This window comes from Procambarus clarkii, chromosome 4 (genome assembly GCF_040958095.1).
Source record: "Procambarus clarkii isolate CNS0578487 chromosome 4, FALCON_Pclarkii_2.0, whole genome shotgun sequence".
Taxonomy (NCBI): Eukaryota; Metazoa; Arthropoda; class Malacostraca; order Decapoda; family Cambaridae; genus Procambarus; species Procambarus clarkii.
The window spans coordinates 45,670,609-45,688,108 of NC_091153.1; the positions used below are offsets into that span (position 1 = coordinate 45,670,609).

The 17,500-nt window shown below is 51.2% G+C and overlaps 1 protein-coding gene across 5 annotated transcripts in view; it reads right to left on the bottom strand.

The window, feature by feature from the left end:
• sona (sol narae) overlaps positions 1–17,500 on the bottom strand; it is a 213,665-nt gene that overhangs the window by 25,420 nt on the left and 170,745 nt on the right. For all 5 annotated transcript variants that reach the window (XM_069334325.1, XM_045732874.2, XM_045732882.2 and 2 more), the window contains exons 4-7: positions 14,016–14,218; positions 12,061–12,165; positions 10,462–10,679; positions 9,711–9,844 (exon numbers count right to left, since the gene is read on the bottom strand). In XM_069334325.1, the coding sequence (XP_069190426.1) occupies positions 9,711–9,844; positions 10,462–10,679; positions 12,061–12,165; positions 14,016–14,218 (660 nt within the window). The remainder of the gene's footprint in view (positions 1–9,710; positions 9,845–10,461; positions 10,680–12,060; positions 12,166–14,015; positions 14,219–17,500) is intronic.

Here is a 17,500-nt window from a genome sequence, read left to right on the forward strand (position 1 = left end):
TGTGTGGGGCCCCTAGCTGTGTGTGTGTGGGGGCCCCTAGCTGTGTGTGTGTGGGCCCCCCTAGCTGTGTGTGTGTGGGCCCCTAGCTGTGTGTGTGGGCCCCTAGCTGTGTGTGTGTGTGGGCCCCCTTAGCTGTGTGTGTGTGGGCCCCCCTAGCTGTGTGTGTGGGGCCCCTTGCTGTGTGTGGGGGGCCCCCCTAGCTGTGTGTGTGTGTGGGGCCCCCTAGCTGTGTGTGGGCCCCCCTAGCTGTGTGTGGGCCCCCCTAGCTGTGTGTGTGGGGCCCCTAGCTGTGTGTGTGGGGCCCCTAGCTGTGTGTGTGGGGCCCCTAGCTGTGTGTGTGTGTGGGCCCCTAGCTGTGTGTGTGTGTGGGCCCCCTAGCTGTGTGTGTGGGCCCCCTAGCTGTGTGTGTGGGCCCCCTAGCTGTGTGTGTGGGCCCCCTAGCTGTGTGTGTGGGGCCCCTAGCTGGCGCCAAGTGATGGGCGGCCAGGAGACGCCGCCCACCACACGCATGTATAGGCAACTCAAACATCACTAATATTAACATCCTATAGAATAAAGCGTTAAGGATTATCAGAAGAAGGCATCAAGCCGGGGTGACTGTAGCACCATCAGTCTCAGGGTATTCCAAAGGCGCTAAAGTATCACCCACGATGCCAATACCAGAACAAAAGCGCATAAGGCGAGTGATATAAAAGGTATCGGATTCTTTAAGGAGTCTATTGAGAGACAAGTGACCGCGAGTGACATTCGGGAAGCATGTCGGGGAAGTAAGGAGATTCAACAATGACCTGTGACCACTGAGAGGTGTGACAACACAGCAAGTGCCCGTCTAGTTCACACTGTAGCCACCGTCTCCAATGGCGAAGTTGAATATGTTTCGTTCCGTGTAATGGAAACTTTATTTTTCTTTATCCTCTGTTTAAGAATTATTTATATGTACTGTCTGCAGACAGGCATTGGTTAGGCACTTTTGTTTCAGGTTGCTTTTATCGTGTTTACAGGTGGTGACTGTGTACAGCAGGTGGCCCAGTGCATCAGAGGGCCCCACACAAGTCCTCACCATTCACCTGCTACACAACACGACCACAGTGTGGCAGTGTTCCCGCTTCACAACAGTCACAGACACAGTGGTGGCTGTGTCTGTGGACTGTCCTCATCGCCCGCAGTCTCTCAAGGCGGGAGCCCTCACCTCTACTTAAAAAAAAACCATTCATAACATTCACAGCGGGCGCGGGCAAGCCAATAACCGTAACCCTTCGGGTAAGGGTTCTTATAATTGTACTCGCCTATTTGTGTCTGCAGAATCAAACTTCAGCTCTTGGGTACCACGCCATTGCCGCCGTCGGTTATCTGATGACTTCTAACCTACATCACTCCACTTGTGAATTAGTTCCTCAGCCTTACCCTGGGGGTCTTTGTGAGCCGCAGGCCGGGCTCTGCCCCCCTTAGCTATCTGAATTTTTGCCCACACTTGTCTTGCAGATGTTTCCCGTCCAATAGAGCTAGTGAATCGTCTCCGATCATATATGTCTTTAAAATTGTGGCTGGAGTTACCTTCTATTGCTCGTCTACCTTATTCCATTATCAGTCTAATCTTAAGAGTTATCGAGTATTTCCTGGAAGTTCTATGGCTCATCTTTGTGTCCAGTTGTTAGGACGTTGTCTGATGCTGTCTTGTGCCTTTTACCACTACAGTTCCCGCATGTGATGAGCTTCTCTGTGTTTAACTGAGGATCATTTCTCCCAGTTCCGCGCCAAGACTTGTTGTTTATCGCCATATTTTGTCTTGTATTGTTTGTACCTCTTTAATGCGACGTTCAACATGCCATACCGAATCCCATCATACTATACCACACCCCAGTCAACACACTCAAGACAAGCCGAGTACCATACTGTTACCAACCAGTACACCATAACATCACACCATCGAACACATCACCCCAACCGAACACCACACCACCAAACACAATACACCACAACACATTTCCCCATCGCCAACAATTGGGAGGCCAACTGGAGGGTGAGGAGCGGAGACGAGTGACCAACAGGCATCAGAGATAAGAGTGTTGAAGTGCGGGAGTCCGGGGAGGTGGAGGGGCAGCGTGGAGGAGAGGGTTCCAGGTATGGTGGAGGGCAGGGTGTGTGGGTAGTGTTGTAGTCGACCCCTGGCCACTGTGGCGGCCTGGAGACGCCAGACATGACTCCTCCACACCCACCACTCCCCCCCCCCAGCCCGCCACCAGGTAAGCCACCCAACCACCTGACCAGCCAGCCAGCTACCAGGTCAACCAGCCAGCCAGCTACCAGGTCAACCAGCCAGCCAGCTACCAGGTCAACCAGCCAGCCAGCTACCAGGTCAACCAACCAGCCAGCTACCAGGTCAACCAACCAGCCAGCTACCAGGTCAACCAACCAGCAGGTGAACCAGCCAGCTACCAGGTCAACCAACCAGCAGGTGAACCAGCCAGCTACCAGGTCAACCAACCAGCAGGTGAACCAGCCAGCTACCAGGTCAACCAACCAGCAGGTGAACCAGCCAGCTACCAGGTCAACCAGCCAGCTACCAGGTCAACCAACCAGCAGGTAAACCAGCCAACAGGTGAACCAACCAGCAGGTGAACCAGCCAACAGGCGAACCAGCCAACAGGCGAACCAGCCAACAGGCGAACCAGCCAACAGGTGAACCAGCCAACAGGCGAACCAGCCAACAGGCGAACCAGTCAACAGGCGAACCAGCCAACAGGCGAACCAGCCAACAGGCGAACCAGCCAACAGGTGAACCAGCCAACAGGTGAACCAGCCAGCAGGTGAACCAGCCAACAGGTGAACCAGCCAACAGGTGAACCAGCCAGCAGGTGAACCAGCCAATAGGTGAACCAGCCAACAGGTGAACCAGCCAACAGGTGAACCAGCCAACACTATAGAGAAGCATCACACCGTTTACCCCAACACACAGAGAGAGAGGAAGACACTCCTGAAACATGTTGAATGAACATAAATATTAGAGAAGTAGGCGGAGGGAAGGTGTGAGTGAAGGAGGATCATATACGGGTGAAGAATACCAATGGATGACCCTGTGAACAGGGTATAAATAGCGCGCTGCCAATGTTAGAATATGACAAGTATGGACTGAGAAAATGTAGAGGTAATGTTAGGTATGGTTCTACAGTCACAGTCCAGTGGAATAAACTGCTTAGTACCAATGTTGTCAATAATTGTCTTACTTGTAAGACACCGAAGATATATGGGTGAGGTGTGTGCGTGTGTGTGTGTGTGTACTCACCTAGTTGTGTTTGCGGGGGTTGAGCTCTGGCTCTTTGGTCCCGCCTCTCAACCGTCAATCAACAGGTGTACAGATTCATGAGCCTATCGGGCTCTGTCATATCTACACTTGGGTGTGTGTGTGTGTGTGTGTGTGTGTGTGTGTGTGTGTGTGTGTGTGTGTGTACTCATCTATTTGGGCTTGCGGGGGTTGAGCTTTGGCTCTTTGGTCCCGCCTCTCAACTGTCAATCAATTAGTGTACAGATCCTGGAGCCTATATTGGGTTCTTTCATATCTACACTTGAAACTGTGTATGGAGTCAGCCTCCACCACATCACTTCCTAATGCATTCCACCTGTTAACTACTCTGACATTGAAAAAATGATTCTAATGTCTCTTTGGCTCATTTGGGTACTAAGTTCCACCTGAGTCCCCTTGTTCGTGTTCCACCCGTGCTGAAGAGTTTATTTTTGTCCACCCTGTCAATTTCCCTGCGAATGTTGTAGGTAGTTATCATGTCTCCCCTTACTCTTCTGTCTTCCAGGGACGTGAGGGTTAGCTCCTTTAGCCTTTCCTCGTAGCTCATTCCTCTCAGTTCTGGTGGTGGTGGTGGTGGTGGTGGTAATGGTGGTGGTGGTGGTGGAGAGTCACTGGAGGAGGTAGAAGAGTCAGGGTAGGGAGGAGAAGGGAGAAAAGGAAGAGGAAAAGGAAGAGGAGGATGAATGGTAGGAGGAGGAGACGGAGTGTAACTTTCACCAGGTGGGCGGGTGAGTGGCTTAACCTTTCCTGGGGCCGTGTCTAGCTTGTGTCTGCCTGGCCTTCCCCAGCCCCAGGCTGCCCCGCCTCACTCCCCAGCCCCAGGCTGCCCCGCCTCACTCCCCAGCCCCAGGCTGCCCCGCCTCACTCCCCAGCCCCAGGCTGCCCCGCCTCACTCCCCAGCCCCAGGCACAGTTGACTTTATTATTTAGTTTGTCAAGAGTAAGTTTAAGTTCCCCATAAACAAGAACATTTACAGACGACATAATAACTCAGAGCGCCAGAAACGTCAAGATAATTTGTCCAGAAAAACGTTTATGAATTTTAGGGTGAAATTAGACAAATAAAAAGTTGATACCAGTGGATCAACGACTATAATGGAGGGCTTCTGTGAGTCCCGTAATATACAAGAGTGCTATACAGTACAGGCGATACTGACATACAACTACAGCTGTATACCAGACCTGTTTATTCCATGACACAACTGTAGTTACCTGGACACTGTAGCCCCAATAATGACCGAGAAAGCTTTAAGAATATAAAAACAGATGAGTTATGGCAGTCTCTTGAACATGTCGGACATCTTGAACATGGAACACCGAGTGTGTGTTTATCTGTGTGTTACAGACTCTCTCTCATGGTGGAGCACCATCTGTGAGTGTTACAGGCTCTCTCATGGTAGAGCACCATCTGTGAGTGTTACAGGCTCTCTCATGGTGGAGCACCATCTGTGAGTGTTACAGGCTCTCTCATGGTGGAGCACCATCTGTGTGTGTTACAGGCTCTCTCATGGTAGAGCACCATCTGTGTGTGTTACAGGCTCTCTCATGGTAGAGCACCATCTGTGAGTGTTACAGACTCTCTCATGGTAGAGCACCATCTGTGAGTGTTACAGACTCTCTCATGGTAGAGCACCATCTGTGAGTGTTACAGACTCTCTCATGGTGGAGCACCATCTGTGAGTGTTACAGGCTCTCTCATGGTGGAGCACCATCTGTGAGTGTTACAGGCTCTCTCATGGTAGAGCACCATCTGTGTGTGTTACAGGCTCTCTCATGGTAGAGCACCATCTGTGTGTGTTACAGGCTCTCTCATGGTAGAGCACCATCTGTGTGTGTTACAGGCTCTCTCATGGTAGAGCACCATCTGTGAGTGTTACAGGCTCTCTCATGGTAGAGCACCATCTGTGAGTGTTACAGACTCTCTCATGGTGGAGCACCATCTGTGAGTGTTACAGGCTCTCTCATGGTGGAGCACCATCTGTGAGTGTTACAGGCTCTCTCATGGTGGAGCACCATCTGTGTGTGTTACAGGCTCTCTCATGGTGGAGCACCATCTGTGTGTGTTACAGACTCTCTCTCATGGTGGAGCACCATCTGTGAGTGTTACAGGCTCTCTCATGGTGGAGCACCATCTGTGTGTGTTACAGACTCTCTCATGGTGGAGCACCATCTGTGTGTGTTACAGACTCTCTCATGGTGGAGCACCATCTGTGAGTGTTACAGGTTCTCTCATGGTAGAGCACCATCTGTGAGTGTTACAGGCTCTCTCATGGTAGAGCACCATCTGTGAGTGTTACAGGCTCTCTCATGGTAGAGCACCATCTGTGAGTGTTACAGGCTCTCTCATGGTAGAGCACCATCTGTGAGTGTTACAGACTCTCTCATGGTAGAGCACCATCTGTGAGTGTTACAGGCTCTCTCATGGTGGAGCACCATCTGTGAGTGTTACAGGCTCTCTCATGGTAGAGCACCATCTGTGTGTGTTACAGGCTCTCTCATGGTAGAGCACCATCTGTGAGTGTTACAGACTCTCTCATGGTAGAGCACCATCTGTGAGTGTTACAGACTCTCTCATGGTAGAGCACCATCTGTGAGTGTTACAGGCTCTCTCATGGTGGAGCACCATCTGTGAGTGTTACAGACTCTCTCATGGTAGAGCACCATCTGTGAGTGTTACTGGCTCTCTCATGGTAGAGCACCATCTGTGAGTGTTACAGGCTCTCTCATGGTAGAGCACCATCTGTGAGTGTTACAGGCTCTCTCATGGTGGAGCACCATCTGTGAGTGTTACAGGCTCTCATGGTGGAGCATCATCTGTGAGTGTTACAGGCTCTCTCATGGTGGAGCACCATCTGTGAGTGTTACAGGCTCTCATGGTGGAGCACCATCTGTGAGTGTTACAGGCTCTCTCATGGTAGAGCACCATCTGTGAGTGTTACAGGCTCTCTCATGGTAGAGCACCATCTGTGAGTGTTACAGGCTCTCTCATGGTAGAGCACCATCTGTGAGTGTTACAGGCTCTCTCATGGTGGAGCACCATCTGTGAGTGTTACAGGCTCTCTCATGGTAGAGCACCATCTGTGAGTGTTACAGGCTCTCTCATGGTAGAGCACCATCTGTGAGTGTTACAGACTCTCTCATGGTAGAGCACCATCTGTGAGTGTTACAGGCTCTCTCATGGTGGAGCACCATCTGTGAGTGTTACAGACTCTCTCATGGTAGAGCACCATCTGTGAGTGTTACTGGCTCTCTCATGGTAGAGCACCATCTGTGAGTGTTACTGGCTCTCTCATGGTAGAGCACCATCTGTGAGTGTTACAGGCTCTCTCATGGTAGAGCACCATCTGTGAGTGTTACTGGCTCTCTCATGGTAGAGCACCATCTGTGAGTGTTACTGGCTCTCTCATGGTAGAGCACCATCTGTGAGTGTTACACTCTCTCATGGTAGAGCACCATCTGTGAGTGTTACAGACTCTCTCATGGTAGAGCACCATCTGTGAGTGTTACAGGCTCTCTCATGGTAGAGCACCATCTGTGAGTGTTACTGGCTCTCTCATGGTAGAGCACCATCTGTGAGTGTTACTGGCTCTCTCATGGTAGAGCACCATCTGTGAGTGTTACAGGCTCTCTCATGGTAGAGCACCATCTGTGAGTGTTACAGGCTCTCTCATGGTGGAGCACCATCTGTGAGTGTTACAGGCTCTCTCCTGGTGGAGCACCATCTGTGAGTGTTACAGGCTCTCTCATGGTGGAGCACCATCTGTGAGTGTTACTGGCTCTCTCATGGTGGAGCACCATCTGTGAGTGTTACAGGCTCTCTCATGGTAGAGCACCATCTGTGAGTGTTACTGGCTCTCTCATGGTAGAGCACCATCTGTGAGTGTTACAGACTCTCTCATGGTAGAGCACCATCTGTGAGTGTTACAGACTCTCTCATGGTAGAGCACCATCTGTGAGTGTTACAGACTCTCTCATGGTAGAGCACCATCTGTGAGTGTTACAGACTCTCTCATGGTAGAGCACCATCTGTGAGTGTTACAGGCTCTCTCATGGTAGAGCACCATCTGTGAGTGTTACTGGCTCTCTCATGGTAGAGCACCATCTGTGAGTGTTACAGGCTCTCTCATGGTGGAGCACCATCTGTGTGTGTTACAGGCTCTCTCATGGTGGAGCACCATCTGTGTGTGTTACAGGCTCTCTCATGGTGGAGCACCATCTGTGTGTGTTACAGACTCTCTCATGGTGGAGCACCATCTGTGAGTGTTACAGGCTCTCTCATGGTAGAGCACCATCTGTGAGTGTTACAGGCTCTCTCATGGTGGAGCACCATCTGTGAGTGTTACTGGCTCTCTCATGGTCTCTCATCTGTAATAAACACTTCTCTAATTGTTCACAAGCCAAACAACTGGCAGTTTTGACTCTCAAATTTGGAGACAAAACTTGTTATTCAACGACACTTTGTAGCGTCTTGAGGCACTGTACCTCACAGTAAAGCTCCTTACCCGACCACTTGGGCTGGACGGTAGAGCGACCGTCTCGCTTCATGCAGGTCGGCGTTCAATCCCCGACCGTCCAAGTGGTTGGGCACCATTCCTTCCACCCGTTCCATCCCAAATCCTTATATCGCATCCAAGTGCTCTATAGTCGTAATGGCTTAATGCTTTCTCCTGATAATTACCTCACCTATCTGTTCTGAGAGAGCGCCCCCCTGCCCCCCACACTTCCGGAGACCAGCAGAAGGGCCCGCCAAGCCTCGCGGGTCACCGAGGACACCTTAAATCATCCATCATAACTGCTGGTCGACCCATAAAAGCCCCCCCGCATCATTCACAGAGGTCCGCCGCTGGAGATGATATCCACTGGACGACGGAGGAGCGGACCCCTAACGACGACCCCTTGCTGATGTGGGGGAGGGGGGAGCATCCCCCTAGATGAGGGGAGGGCCCCCCTTAGACTCGCCAGACAATCGGGCTGACGTTATCCTCTCTATGGGTATCCCAGCAGCGGCGCACCTGTGGCAGGAGACGGGGTCTGGGGCAGCCCTTCCCCCCCCCCCCCCACACACACACACCTTCCACTACGATGTTCACCGTTACTCAACCCGTATATACCAGATAATCACCATAAACCTATTATAACTATTGTATACATAATATTTGTAAGGGCGTCTTGGAGGCACTAACACATGCGACTGATAACGGAGCCGAGCTTTATATTAACAATATACATCACGAGGTGAAGAACAAGTCTGGAATGTAACAATGATATTTTAGGCTAGTAATAACACCATTTGTGTCACCCTGTCGCGTTACATTTAAATTTAGCCTTTAAAGAATAGTTTTGGCATTGAATTGAGCGTGAAGTGGCAGTGTATTAGGCGCCATGAGGGAGCAGGAGGCCAAGTGAGACAAGAGAAGGAGCGAGGACCCCGCTGCCTGTAACCTGGTCACACAACACTAACCGTCCTGTAGTCAAGAACTGTAGTCAAGATGCACAAGAACTTGTGACATCACCAGAAGAATTGTTGACGTTCGAGTCAGGTTATCTTAAGATGATTTCGGGGCTTTAGTGTCCCTGCGGCCCGGTCCTCAACCAGGCCTCCACCCCCAGGAAGCAGCCCGTGACAGATGACCAACTCCCACGTACCTATTTACTGCTAGGTAACAGTGGGGGGGGGGGCATCAGGGTGAAAGAAACACTGCCCATCGTTTCTCGTCGGCGCCCGGGATGGAACCCGGGACCACTGGATCACGCGACCAGTGTTCTGTCCACTCAGCCACTAGTCCAGTGAACACCCAGCACAACCAGCGATGACTGAGGGAACTGGAGAATATGACGAGGCACTACACCATTAATATTAGTTCACTCTTAATGATATAAGCGGCTACCACCACAGTTGGTGAATATAGATGTATACAAGCAGAAGTTTACGACGCATAAAGGTGACAATGTGAGGGAGTGACCCAAGACTTTAGACACTGTCGGCGTGCTTGTGTCTGGGAGCAGCAGGCAATATTCTCCACCAACAATGGTACACAAACCCGTCATGTTTCACCCTCTGGACGTGGCACTGAACCTTGTCTGGCACTCTCCTGGCACTGCTTATACAATACTTCATCTGATTGTATTTGACAAAGATGTATTAAAGGTGGCCTTACCCCGCTGTTAGCTATCGTAGCTTCACTACACTAACGCTAATCACCACCATTGTCATACAGCTCATTTCGTACAGAAGACGTTTCGCCACCGGATATTTTGTTGTATATAAAACCTAGGTATCCTAACCCATCCTTACTTAACCTAACCAAACCTGACACTATCCAACCATAAGCTAATGACACTTTTACCAATTAAAATACGAGCTACGTGTGTAGGACTTGACCCGTCCCTTGTAGGTAGTTTGGACTTACCGTAGTCAGTGTCGATGGCCGGGGACGTCCTCTTGTAGACGATGTGGAGGCCCTCGGACTCGGTGTGGCGGCGGCGGCGTCTCAACAGTGCCAGGCCCTCGGGCAGGCTCCCGTTCACTCCGCTAATGTCGTCTCTGTACCACAACACCCACAACAATTACCAACAGTGACAAGAGGCAGTGCCACAACAATGCCAGGTTAACAAATCCACAAGGGCCGTGACGAGGATTCGAACCTGCGTCCGGGAGCATCCCAGAGACTGCCTTAATCTTAATGTAACTTAATGCCAGGTTACATAACGCACAAAGATACGTCAGGTTAATATGATGTTTTCTATTACTACAGCAGCAGCAATAGACACGCCCACCATAGGTGCGTCTGAAATAACATCTTCCCTATATCTTGAGGTTATCTTGAGATGATTTCGGGGCTTTTTAGTGTCCCCGCGGCCCGGTCCTCGACCAGGCCTCCACCCCCAGGAAGCAGCCCGTGACAGCTGACTAACTCCCAGGTACCTATTTTACTGCTAGGTAACAGGGGCATAGGGTGAAAGAAACTTTGCACATTGTTTCTCGCCAGCGCCTGGGATCGAACCCAGGACCACAGGATCACAAGTCTAGCGTGCTGTCCCTCGGCCGACCTCCCTCCCTATAATTATAACCTATGCAGGAGTGATCACAGTAGCAGCCAAGCACAAGGACAATCACTGTTCACCATAAACCACCAATACGTAAGACATCATTATACTTACGGTCGTTCCAGGTCGAGGACTGAGGCAGTGTCGTCGTCGCCAGCGGCTAGAGGAAGGCCGTCGCTGAAGACCATCTGGTCATCGAGGTCCTCAAGGAAGAACTCGTCGTCGGGGGGCAGGTGATTGGGGTTGACCTCGTCCTCGTGCGCCTGCGCGGCCAGCGGGTACAGGTGCGCGGGCACAGGACGCACCACCAGGTCCTCCCCAACGGTGCCGTCCTGACAAGAGAGCGGCGAGGTAAATGTTTAGGAGTACGAGCGGTAGATTAGCACCTCGACCACCTCTTTTGTAGAGTTGAGGAGCTTTGGGCCTACAAGGTCCTCTTTAGTATACACACCGACTCTTCCCTCTCATCTATTTACACATTGACATCAATATATAATATATTCTGGGATCCAAATGTTCCCGTCGTCTCCAGTATGGGTTTGTGTGACGCTCAGAATACTTCATTTGTCTGTGTGTGGAGGCCATTTGTGAATGGTACTTTGTTTGTCTCGTTAGTGTTTAGTGTTTGTTTGTTGTAGAGATAAATGAACTTAATCTATTTACAGTATTATGACTGATGGTGAGGCAGATAGTGCCAGTGTCACTACCCCGCCTGCACGCCAGACGCCTTGAGCACAACACTACACGCTGCTAGACGGTGTACTCTAGGAGGAGGAGCATGGCCAGGACAGTGTGAGGGGGAGCGTGGCCAGGACAGTGTGAGGGGGAGCGTGAGGAGCGTGGCTACAGTGAGCTCATCCATCACAACATAAGGGCCACTGACAACACCCATGCTCCCCCCCCCCCTCCTCCTCCTGACCTGGGCTCACACACAAGGAGTAATTTTCAAGAGTGGAGAGCAATTTGTGGAGCGTAATTCTAAGTCTACAATTCTGGGAGATGAGTTAGGGGCTCCTAAGGGCCACTCTCTCTATATACAAGGGTGGGAGAAGGGCTCTACCAGCGAGTGATTGTAAACTTTTCTCTCGACGCAAGCCAGGCGAGGGTAGAACTACGTCCCCGCATGCAACAGTTTAGAAAGGGAAACCAGGTTTACGTCCCAACGGTAAAGTTAACAACATAGTGATGCTGTTAGGGATGCTGGAGAGAGTAACATCGCTGGAGATGATGTAGAGTAATACTGTTAGGGGATGTTGTTGTTGTTGTTGTTGTTAGAGATTCGCTACCTGGAACAAAAAGTCCTAAGCAACATGGGCTATGGTGAGCCCGTAGATAATTATTGTTAGGGGATGCTTTAGGGTAATATGGGCCCGCCTCTACGCCGGTCCTTCTACACCTCCACTACTACTGTTCCACAGTTACCATGTGTGTCTATATCACTATTATTATCTACTGCACGACCTGTATGTTATCCTGGTTGTCTGAACCCGAGTGGCGCGAGTAAGAGAGCGGCGCACCAGGACACATCACGGCTCCTGTGAGTGTGTACGTACCAGGGTGAGGGCTCCTGTGAGTGTGTACGTACCAGAGTGAGGGCTCCTGTGAGTGTGTACGTACCAGAGTGAGGGCTCCTGTGAGTGTGTACGTACCAGAGTGAGGGCTCCTGTGAGTGTGTACGTACCAGAGTGAGGGCTCCTGTGAGTGTGTACGTACCAGAGTGAGGGCTCCTGTGAGTGGGTGGTGAGAGACTATGAGGGCGGCCAGGGAGTCCACGTCGTGATGAGGGACGCCCGCCTCCGCCGCCTCCTCCGCTCCGTCCTGTACAACAACACTAAACATTAATATATTAACACCACACCTTGCTGGGTTGACAGTGGTGGCCACAACACTGTGGACACAATGGTGGCCACAACTGTGGACACAATGGTGGCCACAACACTGTGGACACAATGGTGGCCACGACACTGTGGACACAATGGTGGCCACAACACTGTGGACACAATGGTGGCCACAACACTGTGGACACAATGGTGGCCACAACACTGTGGACACAATGGTGGCCACAACACTGTGGACACAATGGTGGCCACGACACTGTGGACACAATGGTAGCCACAACTGTGGACACAATGGTGGCCACGACACTGTGGACACAATGGTGGCCACAACACTGTGGACACAATGGTGGCCACAACACTGTGGACACAATGGTGGCCACAACACTGTGGACACAATGGTGGCCACGACACTGTGGACACAATGGTGGCCACAACTGTGGACACAATGGTGGCCACGACACTGTGGACACAATGGTGGCCACAACACTGTGGACACAATGGTGGCCACGACACTGTGGACACAATGGTGGCCACGACACTGTGGACACAATGGTGGCCACAACACTGTGGACACAATGGTGGCCACGACACTGTGGACACAATGGTGGCCACAACACTGTGGACACAATGGTGGCCACAACACTGTGGACACAATGGTGGCCACGACACTGTGGACACAATGGTGGCCACAACACTGTGGACACAATGGTGGCCACAACACTGTGGACACAATGGTGGCCACAACACTGTGGACACAATGGTGGCCACAACACTGTGGACACAATGGTGGCCACGACACTGTGGACACAATGGTGGCCACGACACTGTGGACACAATGGTGGCCACAACACTGTGGACACAATGGTGGCCACAACTGTGGACACAATGGTGGCCACAACACTGTGGACACAATGGTGGCCACATCTGTGGACACAATGGTGGCCACAACACTGTGGACACAATGGTGGCTACAACACTGTGGACACAATGGTGGCCACAACACTGTGGACACAATGGTGGCCACGACACTGTGGACACAATGGTGGCCACGACACTGTGGACACAATGGTGGCCACTTGTACAGAGTATCAGAACTCTATAGAACAGACTATCATAGAATTACAATGGTAACTATCATAGAGTTACAAGGGGGCCTGACGGCTGAGTGGACAGCGCTTGGAATTCGTGGTCCTAAGGTTCCGGGTTCGACCCCCAGCAGGGGCAGAAACAAATAAGGCAGAGTTTCTTCCACCCTGATGCCCCTGTTCACCCAGCAGTAAATAGGTACCTGGGAGTTAAACAGCTGCTACGGGCTGCTTCCTGGGGATGTGTAACAAAAAGGAGGCCTGGTCGGGGACCGGGCCGCGGGGACGCTAAGCCCCGAAATCATCTCTAGATAACCTCAAGAGATGGAGAGCAAATCTAATGGTTACAGTTGAGAGGGAGAAAACCTAGCGAATAGAGTAGAGGAGAGGGACAGAGAGGGGTAGAGGAGAGGGACAGAGAGGGGTAGAGGAGAGGGACAGAGGAGGACGGGGGACAACTTACATAGTGTGACGGGGTGACAGTAACGCCGCCCTGGTCACCTTGGTCCACAGGGAGGCTAGAGGAGAGGGACAGAGAGGACAGGGGACAACTTACATAGTGTGACGGGGTGACAGTAACGCCGCCCTAGTCACCTTGGTCCACAGGGAGGCTAGAGGAGAGGGACAGAGAGGACAGGGGACAACTTACATAGTGTGACGGGGTGACAGTAACGCCGCCCTAGTCACCTTGGTCCACAGGGAGGAGAGGGACAGAGAGGGACAGAGAGGACGGGGGACAACTTACATAGTGTGACGGGGTGACAGTAACTCCGCCCTGGTCATCGTGGTCGGCGTAGAAGAGCGGGACGCTGGCGGCCAGGTGGAGGTTGGGACGCAGCTTCAGCACCCGCCTCGACCCCAGGGCCTGCAGGTACACTGTCCGCACCGCCTCCCCCTCCGCACTCCGCCTCAACCGCGACCGTAACCGCACTACGTCATACGCCGGAGCTGCAAGGAACTCGCGGTTAATATCGCCATCTTGGTCAACACTGGAGTTATGGTGATATGGTGACGGAAGTGTCCTATATACCCACTGTCTTGTACAACACTGCGGTTATGATGAGTATGATGATTGGCTATGATGATTGTGTGGAGGTGAAGTGCGGTTATGATGAGTATGATGATTGGTTATGATGATTATGTTGGGGTCATAATCATCAAAATTATTTTAAAGTAGAATTTTATATATTTACACTCAAGTTCAAACGTTATGTTTACCAAATTTTTACGTATTTACCAAATTTTATCACGTGTTTTTAATAAAAAATAAATATTAATCTTGGTCGAGAACAATGTTCTAGAATTATAGGACTTTTCTATACAATTTACGTATATAAAACACATGTTTAAAAGGATGACCAGACCACACACTAGAAGGTGAAGGGACGACGACGTTTCGTCCGACTTGAGAATGGTCCAGGACGGACCGAAACGTCGTCGTCCCTTCACCTTCTAGTGTTTGGTCTGGTCAACATACTTCAGCCACGTTATTGTGACTCCTCGCCTGCACATGTTTAAGTGTGAACACACTGACACTAGCAGAGAAAGAGCCTACACAAAGCACATAAGGAAGCTAACAGGACTCAAGCTTAGTGCCAGAGGTGGAAGACCTCGCAATTTTGGGTTAGTCAAGAGCCACATTGCGAGCCGGGTCGTATATTGCGACTAGTGTCGTCTGAACATGCAGGACCGGCACTACAGGTTTACCTCAACCGGACCCACGGTATATTTGAGGTCATTTGAGGTCACCTGCCCTCTGAATCACCTTGCCCGTGACCCCGAGTTAAGGGGTTGTCGGTGGTGGGGGATCAGAGCCGTGTGGAGGTGGTCAGTATGGGAGCCATGCAAGGGTAGAGGCACTCCGATCCAGACCCGCTCCTGTGCCAGGTAAGTCCACTACGGGCTCACCTTAGCCCGTGCTACTTGCTCCGCTCCCGTGCCAGGTAAGTCCACTACGGGCTCACCATAGCCCGTGCTACTTGCCCCGCTCCTGTGCCAGGTAAGTCCACTACGGGCTCACCATAGCCCGAGCTACTTGGAACTTGTTCCGAGTAGCTGAATCTATAACAACAACATAGAGGCACTTCAGTTGGCATGTCAGATGCACAGGTGAAGGGGAATGGCTATCCCAGCGCGGCCTATTAGGAAGAAGTTTAGATATCTTTATACAAATAGATACTAGTAGATCGATAAATATATAGAAAGACAGATGAAGAGCTAAGGCCTAAGAACCAGAACTTGTCTTTCATTCATACACAAAGCGCCGGGATTGTAGGGCCGGCTTCCTCAATCTTTCTTCCGGATTACTTCCTCCTCAGCAACAGATGACCAGGTCATCTGTTGCTGAGGAGGAAGACAAGAAGGCTGGTACAGCATGGGTGGCAGTGCGGACACCCAGGCCGCCGAGCCTGACAGGAAGAGAGGGCTTGTCTCCACTGGCAGTCATTAAGAGGTTGACAACTTTTTCCAGCATGGTCCTTAGTAATAAGTCAAACTCTTCAAGCTTTGGGCTGCTGTAAGATGGGGCGCACCTCAGAATAGGTCAGCCTCGGAAGGGATAGGCATTTAGTGAGAAGATAGGCATCGTGGGCATCGATGAAACCTATCCTGTATGTGTATATATATATATATATATATATATATATATATATATATATATATATATATATATATATATATATATATATATATATATATATATATATATATATATAGTGGCCCTGGAGATAGTATTGGCTAACAGGAGAAAGGTTATACAATAATGAGTATTTATTATACATTCCAGGTTTGTTGTGTGAATAAGGAGCGGGGCCGAGGGTGTCTCTCTCTCTCCCTCCATCCATATTGATGGCAGGTGGATGGCTGCCTCACTCACTCATCCACCCTCCAGGCTCCTGGTGGCAGGTGGATGACAGCCTCACTCACTCATCCACCATCCAGTTCCCCACATTAAGGTAAGGAGGGAAGGTGAACATGTTCCCCACATCAGTAAGGTAAGGGGAGGGTGAACATGTCCCCCACATTAAGGTAAGGTAAGGGAGGGTGAACATGTTCCCCACATTAAGGTAAGGTAAGGGAGGGTGAACATGTCCCCCACATTAAGGTAAGGTAAGGGAGGGTGAACATGTTCCCCACATTAAGGTAAGGTAAGGGAGGGTGAACATGTCCCCCACATTAAGGTAAGGTAAGGGAGGGTGAACACAAGAGGTAGGGGAGGCAGGCGGCAGCAGCCAAGTAAAGCTTCTCATCTTATCAGTAAGCTTCAGGAGGGAATTTTAATGACCACTTAAGATGGGGGGGAGGAGGGGGGGGGTAGGTCGCTTCCAAGTGGACACCATTCATGTGGGCCACAGCCACCATGGTGGCCCTGGCGTCATGTGGGCCACAGCCACCATGGTGGCCCTGGCGTCATGTGGGTCACAGTCACCATGGTGGCCCTGGCGTCATGTGGGCCACAGCCACCATGGTGGCCCTGGCGTCATGTGGGCCACAGTCACCATGGTGGCCCTGGCGTCATGTGGGTCACAGCCACCATGGTGGCCCTGGCGTCATGTGGGTCACAGTCACCATGGTGGCCCTCGGGTCATGTGGGCCACAGTCACCATGGTGGCCCTGGCGTCATGTGGGTCACAGCCACCATGGTGGCCCTCGGGTCATGTGGGCCACAGTCACCATGGTGGCCCTACAAAAGGCTTCCATATAGAGACCGGGCCGCAGGGCTACAAGAGACGGGCACCTTATTATAACGGACACAAGGAGTGAATACTGTCACTGGACTGTTTAAACATCCCACACACTCAATACAAATGTTAAATTCCACCTCAAGAACACAGGAATGGAGTTTTTGTTTTGAGAGATATATACAATAGTTGTTACATTCTTGTAGAGCCACTAGTACGCGTAGCGTTTCGGGCAGGTCCCTGGAATACGATCCCCGCCGCGAAGAATCGTTTTTTCATCCAAGTACACATTTTACTTTTGAGTTAAACAGAGGCTACAGTTAAGGATTTGCGCCCAGTAAATCCTCCCCGGCCAGGATACGAACCCATGACATAGCGCTCGCGGAACGCCAGGCGAGTGTCTTACCACTACACCACGGAGACTGGTAAAGACTGTGTTAAGTCAGACTGGACTGGGCTTTTAGTGCAGTAGTCCGGGGCTCTGTCCTGGCACCTGTATATACCTAGTTGTATTCACCTAGTTGTGCTCGCGGGGGTGGAGCTCTGACCT